General features: G+C 38.2%; 1 protein-coding gene across 3 annotated transcripts in view; it reads left to right on the plus strand.

Moving 5' to 3' along the window:
* The window catches only part of ANKRD17 (ankyrin repeat domain 17), a 157,254-nt gene that overhangs the window by 117,633 nt on the left and 30,354 nt on the right, over positions 1–9,267 (plus strand). For all 3 annotated transcript variants that reach the window (XM_007467569.1, XM_007467571.1, XM_007467570.1), the window contains one exon: positions 649–765. In XM_007467569.1, the coding sequence (XP_007467631.1) occupies positions 649–765 (117 nt within the window). The remainder of the gene's footprint in view (positions 1–648; positions 766–9,267) is intronic.

Below are 9,267 nucleotides of genomic sequence, written 5' to 3' on the forward strand. Positions count from 1 at the left end.
ACAACTTTTTCCCATAACATAGCTAATCCACTGTCTTGCCTGCCTCTAGATTCATTTATGACAATTAATGTTCCTAGATACCCCTTATGGAAGGGGGGCAGAGATTAAAAATAAAGCTTTTGTCTAATAGGGAAATATCCCTTTCCTGTCAAAAAGTGTATGTTCTAAGAATGAAATCACTGAGATGTCTATAAATATGTGCTTTTTGTGAATGATTCCAGCACAAGAAGTTATAGCAACAAAGCTTAAATATTTGAGAACAGTTCTTGCCAAATAAGTATTTTAAATTGTTTTAAACCCATTTTTTGTTGTTGTTGACATTGACCTTTTCCTTTAGCCCATTAACCAGTTGAAAGATTATTGCAGCTCTATTTACAGTATGATTTCTTATATTTAAATAACAGGAGTAAATAACTTTAATACCAGTCAAATGGATATTATTTTGAAGAACAATAGAGGCTCTTTGCTAATGTATTTTTAAAAATATACCATTTAAATTATGGTTTTATTCGCATTCTTTTTTTGCTGTACTACTGATCTTTATTGCTTATGTTCATTCAAGTACCTTAATTAATATTTTCATGTTTTCAGGAATCTCTCTAAATGTTAATTTTTTGAGTCTGGAAACATCTTAATTTTTCATTTTAGGAGATGCTGAAGAAGTGCCATCTTTGTATGGAGTCGATAGTACAAGCCAAAGATAGACAGGCTGCCGAAGCAAACAAAAATGCCAGTATTTTATTAGAGGAGTTAGACTTGGAAAAGGTAATGGTAATCTTTACATATGAAAAATACCTACTTTTTTCCTTTCAGCTTCTCTTCCTCCTAATTTGTAATCGGTGGTTTTTTGTTTTGGTTTGGTTTTGCTTTAAATTATGTACATGATTTTTCTCTCCAAGTTTGGCTCAAATAGTGGAGAGGATTATGAGTATTTTAAACATCATTATATCATTAAAATAGTTTTCTTTATAATCGAATTAACAAAATGTTACTGTAGGAATTGCATTGATCTGTAAGTCAGGGAACCTAGCCTCTAATGCTCAATTATCTCAACTAATGTTCTCTTAATCCCCATCCAACTCTGTACTTCATTGATCCTAGACTTTGTAATTTGTTGCCAACGGATTTATCAGGAGTACCAAATACACTAGGAAGGCATACACTACCAAGCCATGACCAACTAGTGAAATACGACCAGTTGATGGAATGTTTAATGTGTACCTTTTTATTTTATTTTATTTTTATAAAATTGTACGATTTAAATGCATGAAATTTCTTGTATATCTATTATTTTTTAACATCTTTATTAGAGTAGAATTGCTTTACAATAGTGTGTTAGTTTCTGCTTTATAACAAAGTGAATCAGCTATACATACACATATATCCCCATATCTCCTCCCTCTTGTATCTCCCTCCCACCCTCCCTATCCCACCCCTCTAGGTGGTCACAAAGCAACGGAGCTGATCTCCCTGTGCTATGCGGCTGCTTCCCACTAGCTGTCTATTTTATATTTGTTAGTATATATAAGTCCATGCCACTCTCTCACTTCGTCCCAGCTTACCTTTCCCCTTCCCCGTGTCCTCAAGTCCATTCTCTACGTCTGTGTCCTTATTCCTCTTTATTCCTTTCCTGCCCCTTAATGCGTACCTTTTTAAATGGATGATTTCTCTTTTATTTTTCTCTTTCAGGCACACTACAGTATCATTCCCACGTATTCCCATGGGGAGTAAAACACTCCAAACAATGTACAGTTTGGGCAGTCCCATAGGTGCTTCTTTACTCTCTGTTCCTATCAATAACTACTCTATAATGTAATAGTAGGAAAAGAATTGGTTGGTATTGAATATTATGGAATATATATTCTGCCATATTTCATCTTTTTATAAAAGGTTAAAAATGCTATGAAATTTAACATGTACTTTTTAGATTTATAAAGGATATGCAGTGATAGTGGGGGCTGGGGCACTCCCCCCCATGCAGTTGAAAAACAATGTGTAACTGTACACTTGGGCCCTCCATATCTGCAGTTTCAAGTCCATGGATTTCAACCAACCACAGATTATGTAGTACTGTAGTACTTATTCATTTTAAAGAATCCGCATAAAGTGGGCCTGCACAGTGTTGTTCACAGGTCAGTTGTATATATAACATTTTTCATTTGAGTCAGGTCCATTCTTTTTAATTAGACTTACTGAATTATTTTAAACATTTTGTTCTAAAGTCAATGTGAAAATACAATATTATTTTCTGAAAAATATATTTAAAATCAGAGGTTCTTCCTTTTTTTTTTTTTTTTTTTTGCGGTACGCGGGCCTCTCACTGTTGTGGCCTCTCCCGTTGCGGAGCGCAGGCTCAGCGGCCACGGCTCACGGGCCCAGCCGCTCCACGGCATGTGGGATCTTCCCGGACAGGGGCACGAACCCGTGTCCCATGCATCGGCAGGCGGACTCTCAACCACTGCGCCACCAGGGAAGCCCTATTTTCCAGTATTAATTCTTAATCAAAAATTAATTAGATGCAAATTCTTCTGCATGCACTGATACTTTATAAACAGTTTTGAATGGGGATGTTACATAGATAGAATTCTGGACTGTGGACGAGACTGTTCTTTCCTGAACTCCAGCCCCTTTCTATTTCTATTTGAAAAATTATCAGATTGATATGTGTTAGGGTTTGGTTCACTGTTTTTTATGTATGATTTACATCTGGAAAAATACACCGTTTTGCTTTTTGAGGCTCAGTACATTCTGGCTCCACCATTTCTGACTTAGAAATATCATTGGAGTGGTCTTGTCTGGTTTAACTTGGATGTTCTGCATGGGTAACTTGTGTAAAAATGCTCCTTTGATCAACCTTTCTAATTTGAAAATGTTGGTTAATAGGTTTGTAAAAATTGCTGCTGAGAATACTGCTCATTATTTTTAACAGATTCCCTTATCCTTATGCAGCAAACACTATGTGGAAGAGTCCATGCTCTAGAGCAGTTCATCTGGTCTAACTGTGGAATACTCTGGCAGTTAATTTCTTGTTCTCTTAGGACATTAACAACTAGGTTATGTTTTGGGCTGTTAGAATCCATAGTGAGTATTATTGGTCTGCATTTTTAATGTTTTACCCCTCTACTTATCACTTATTGTTTTTTCTCTTTGTAAACCTTCATAATCTTTTAGGGAGCTATGTACGGTATATTTTTAAAATATTCCTAATAGATGTTTTCAGTTGGGTTTTTTTGCCACCACTGAAGCTATTAATATGCCCACCTCACAGTCTCAGTTTCATACATTTCATTCTCTGATTGTCACCTCTTGTCTTTTCAGCTTTACTCCTTCTAGAATTGTACCTCCAGCAAGCCTAAAAACATTCTGTCTACCAGTAAATTGTAGGATCCATTTACCGTACCACCCTTCACTGGCCTTACTCTTTTCTTTCTCCTTTTTCTTTACTGAAGCCTAGTAACTAAACGTGTCTAAGGAAAAAAAGCATTCAACCTTAATGACTAATTTTACTTTAAATGTGTGGCAGTGAATCCTTTAATGCTGCCCAGTAGTCATACTATATATTTCCCTAGTTTAATTTACTCTCCCACTCTTCTAGACCATTAGTTCTTTCTCCTTTATCCTGTGACTTCTGGTACATCCTCTTCTTCAGCCTCTGATGACCTTGCATGCTACTTCAGTAAGAAAACTGAAGCACCAGAAGAAAACTGCCAGAGACTTCCCCTACCTCATCTCCCCAACCCACCAAGCCCTGTACCCATATATTTCCTACCAATTACTAGATAAACTTGTTGTAACCAATCCCTCCATTTGTGAACTACATCATATTTTCTGTCTCCCATCCCTTACTCAAAAACATTGTTGTGGGGCTTCCCTGGTGGCTCAGTAGTTGAGAGTCCACCTGCCGATGCAGGGGACACAGGTTCGTGCCCCGGTCAGGGAAGATCCCACATGCCTCGGAGCGGCTGGACCCGTGAGCCATGGCTGCTGAGCCTGCGCGTCCGGAGCCTGTGCTCCGCAACGGGAGAGGCCACAACAGTGAGAGCCCTGCGTACCGCAAAAAGAAAAAACATTGTGGCAGTTTTCTTTTCTTCTATATCATTCCCCCCCCTCTCCTGGATCATCCTCATCATCATATAAGCTTCTTTGTCCAATCTTAAAAAAAACTTGATTTTTCCAACATGCACCTCCCTGCCCCCCCATTTTCAGCTACAAGCCCATTTCTGCTCCCATTTGCAGCAAAACTTGTCTATTTTGGGTATTCCAATTCTTTTTTGTCTTGAATCTATTCCTACCAGGCTCTCACTCCTACAGCTCCACCAAAACTATGCCTTTACGGTCTTTGGGGACTCTCACTAGCTAAATCCAGTGATTACTTCTCTATCCTTATCTTACTAAGCCTAATAATACCTGACATACTCTATTTATTTGGCCTTTGTTACACTACACACTCTTGGTTTTTCTCTTATCTTTCTGAATGTTCCTTCTGTATCTCTAGTTCCTCCTCTTCTCTCCTCTTAGTTGGCAAGTCATTTAGCTTATTACATGATCTTCTTTATCCACTGGTCATCTCATCCTGCTTCTTACCTTTAAATATATACTAGCTGATCCCAAATTTATATCTTTAGCCCAAACCTCTTCCCTACATTCCAGTCTCTTATGTCTAGCTAGCTACTCAACATGTCCTTTTGGATACTTAATTAGACATCTCATACTTAACGTTCAAATGTGAACTCCTGATCTTTGCTCACTCCAAACCCACAACACTGTCTTGTAATTGCTCAGGCTAAACATAGCGATATCATGCTTGATTTCTCTCTGTCCTCCATTGTGTTGGAAAATCTAGTTACCTTTGCCTTAGAACTATATCAAGGATCCTAGTCACTATTTATCACTTCTCACCCTGATTCAAGTCATTAATATCATCTTTTACCTGTATTTCCACAGTAGTCATTTAACTGGTCTCCCTGGTTCCATCATTGCTCTGCAGTCTGTTTTCTATTTAACACTTAGAGTGATCCTCTATATCAGTTAAATCAAATCACTCTCTTGCTCAAAACTCTACAGTCCCATTTCCCTCAGAGTAAAAGATTAAAAGTCTTTAAAATGCCCCGTGGGACCTTAGGTGATGAAGTCTCCTGATATGCTCTCTGAAAGTCATTTTCTATTATTCTCAACCAGACTGACCTACTTAAACATTCCAGGCCTACTTGAACATACAGCTTATATCCTGACTGTTCTCTCTGCCTGCTATACTTCAAATTTTTTAAATGTTTACTTAAACTTCACCTTCATGTTCCCCTATATGTCCCCATATACACACTTCTCTTCCTGTGCTCCAGTATTCCTGTTTTACATTGTACTTAACACCTTTTTAAAATACTATATAATGTATTATGTTTGCTATCTGTGTGCCTCCCCCAGCAACTAAATGTAAGCTTCATAAGCTTCATGAGGGCAGGGATATTTTGTCTTCTGCTTAGTCCTAAGAGACTAGAACCATGCTTAGTACATAGTTATCAAAAAATTTTTGCTGGATCCTGCCCTTCCCTTCCCCTGTACTCCTTGATCTCTTTTTCTGTTATTGATACCACTACTGAATTCAGAAATAATTGAAATCTTGATGTAGTTTTCAGATTCTCAATTATCTTTGCTCCGCATTCTCTATATCCATCAAATAAGTTAGTGTAGTAAATTAACTTAATCCAGTATCTGGCACATATTAACCCCCTCAATATTAATGGTATCAGTATCATCATCATGACCTTTAATTGAGCTTTGGCAGTCTCTTTATGTCTTCTGTTCCATCCTCTCCTAAATTATCACTTCTCACCTGAAGTATTGCAGTAGGCTTCTTAACAGTCTGTCTGTAAATAAATACCTTTGCCTCTGTCATCTTTTGCCTTCAGTTTAATCCTTCTTTATTCCAATGTAACTTTTCCAGTTCCCATAGTTTCTGATACACAGATATGATTGCCTTTACTCCCTGCTCGAAATCCTTCAGTCTTCATTGTCTGCCTCTGGGAAATTTAAAATATTTGGCTCTTCCTGTCTTCTCTAGGCTCATCACTCACTGTGGTTTTCTACTCCTCACATATCTCATTCACATAACTGTATCCAAATATGCACATGGGGGACTTCCCTGGCGGTCCAGTGGTTAAGACTCTGCACTTCCAGTGCAGGGGGTGTGGGTTCTATCTCTGGTCAGGGAGCTAAGATCCCATGTGGCTCGAGGTGCGGCCAAAAAAAGAAAAAAACAGATTTGCACATGGTATTTCTTTAGTCTGGACTGCCTTTCCCTGAATCCTTAAATTCTCATCTTAAAAAGCTTAACTTTCAAACATCAGTTTGTTTCCTGAATCTATAATTAGAAATCACCAGTTAGGGAATTCCCTGGCAGTCCAGTGATTAGAACTCAGTGTTTTCACTACTGCTGGGGCCTGGGTTGGGGAACTAAGATCCTGCAGCCAAAAGAAAAAGTCAGTTGGACTAGTGCCCTTTCTTTCCTTTTCCACAATGAGGTTATTTATTCTGCAATTTGACTCTTTTCTTCAAAACCTCTACCCTCCCCCACATATGCTCACAAACATGTAGCAGTTCCCCGGTAAGTGAAATGAGGTCTAGGGCATGTACCTTGTGAGAAAATATAGAATGTAGGCTGAATTTCTAACCCTGTTTACCTGCACCTCCAGACTTACTCGAGTCTCATGGTTTAAATACTCTGTTTTCACCTTTTCTCCTTCGGATCTTGTATCAGTTATTACCACCTCTCCCATACTTTAGTGCCTGCTGTTTCATTAACTCCTACCCTCTTTCTGCAACTTCATGAAGTTAACTATCCTAATGAAACCTACCTCAAATTTAGTATTTTGCTTCCTTATCTAAATATTTTAAGGGAATAATCTATGTCTTGTTGACTCTACTTTTCTTTTTTTCATTTTTTTTTTTTTACTTTTCTTTGTAATTCTCCATCCAGGACCATTTGCTTACTTCTCCACTAATTCAGTGAACTAACTATGGCAGAGGTCACCAATGGCATCTTATTGCCAAATCCAGAATAAGATTAGACATCTCATACTTGTGTCCTTACTGATACTTTGTGATACTTACCAGTGTTGATTTGCCTTCCTTTATGAAACTCTTCTCCCATTGAAGCTGCTTTCTCCTGATTGTCTTCTTCTGCCTGATATATGCCTTTCTAAAAGTCTCATTTGGTCTTCCTTTTTTTTTTTTTTTTTTTTTTTTTTTTTTTGCGGTACGCAGGCCTCTCACTGTTGTGGCCTCTCCCGTTGCAGAGCACAGGCTCTGGACGCGCAGGCTCAGCGGCCATGGCTCACGGGCCCAGCCGCTCCGTGGCATGTGGGATCCTCCCAGACTGGGGCATGAACCCGTGTCCCCTGCGTCGGCAGGTGGACTCTCAACCACTGCGCCACCAGGGAAGCCCTAGTTTTTCTATTTTTAAAAGTTCTCCCCCCCTCTTGAATACCAATCACAATTACTTCTTACCACTGGACACATTTTAAAAATCAAGCAAAATTAATAATTCATCTGGCCGAGCCAAAAGTCTTAAACCTCACTTGTTATTTTTATCCCCCCAAAGCTATTTCCTGGCTTTTTTTCCACACAGATGTGATATAGGCTTTTTTCTCAAGGCTTTTTTTCCATACAGATGTGATATAGATGAAACATCAGTTTTATTATTCCTGATTCTAAATTGGAGAGGCTTAGTATCTATCTGTAGCCACAGTTGCTTTGAAAATGTTTCTCTGGCACACCCTTCACCCCCCTTTCTACTCCTTCTCTTCCGTTTACACTTAGCTATTTATTTCTTGAAAGTCAGCAAAACAGATCAACCCCAGGCCTCCCTCACTGGAGCTCAGGCAAAGATGTAGAAAGTATACAGATCCTGAGGACAGGCAGCTTAGCTACATTAAAGCAAGGCTGAATGAGCTCAGTCATACAGGCTCAGTTCCTTCTTTCAAACTCACCAATCAGGTAGTACTCCTTCCTTGTAGTTAACTAGGAGGGTGTGAAGGTCACCAATTACTGTTTTCTTCTCAGTCCTTTGGAAAAGTCAAAAGCTCCTCTCTTACTGGTCTTCAGAGGAAACTTGGGTACTTCTGGAAGACCAGCAAAAATTTCTAGGGGGTAGGTACTATGCAGACAATTTTTATATCTCCAATTTCCATTTGTGTTCTTTCCTAAAATCCATCTGCTTGAGAAGGTATCTGGTGTTCTATAGATTCTCCTTCATTATTTACCTTTTCGGAAACAAAAGTCATATCTCTTACCCAAGAGAATGTAATTATGGTGCATTGCCCCAGGGTGTGAAAACTTTCAAGGTGGGCAAAACCTTTTAGGCACCCAACAAGGATTATTTCAAAAGGGAGGAGGAGTGTCTAGCAAAAGCTAGAGACTTAAAAAGTCAGACTTTTTTCAAGAAAAGTAAGTCTGATTTGGCTTGTAAGTTTGTCTTTAAGGGCTGCTTTCAGTCGTTAGGATATTGTGACATTTTCCATAAACTAAGTATCATTGTTTTGACACATATTTAAAATACACATAAAATATATAGAAAGCTAGATTATATCAAGGAATATGTACTTTGAAAATGTCATTTAGAGAACCCGCAAACAAAAGAGTTTGTAGATGATTTTACCATTTTATGAGCCAAAGAGGAAAATTTAATAGTTAAAATAGCTTATTAAGAGATGTTATTGGACTTTAAAACTTATTCCTAGTTTTTTTGACTGTGAAAGTAATATGTATCCAGTTTAACAAATAGAAACAATGTACAGTTATATAAAGTAAAATTGAAAGTCACCATCTTTCTGCTACTTCTTGTCCAAGCCCATGCTCTAGAGGTAATCACTAGTAAGCCTTTGATTTGTATCCTGGATAGATTCACATAAAGCACCCCACCCCCCTGCAAAAATGAGATCATTGGTTTGCAATTTGCCTTTTTTTCCCTAGCAAATGTAAATTGTGAGCATTTTCCCAGGTATACATTTATAACTTTTAATGGCTGCCTAGTATTCTGTGAATGTATACTGTTGTTAACTTCTCCCCACCCCCAACCCCACCCCATGGATTTACTAGCTTCCATTTACTACTATTGTAATCAACTTTGCAATGGAAAGTATTGAGCCTATATTTTTCCACTAGAGGTAGTCATTTTATAGAATATATTCTTAGGATAAGCACTTTGTAATTTTCATAGGAGGCTTTCAAATTACCTTTCTAAAAATGTTAATGTCTATACTGACAGCAGTG

Source organism: Lipotes vexillifer, unplaced genomic scaffold (genome assembly GCF_000442215.2).
Source record: "Lipotes vexillifer unplaced genomic scaffold, Lipotes_vexillifer_v1.1 scaffold1176, whole genome shotgun sequence".
Lineage (NCBI taxonomy): Eukaryota > Metazoa > Chordata > Mammalia > Artiodactyla > Lipotidae > Lipotes > Lipotes vexillifer.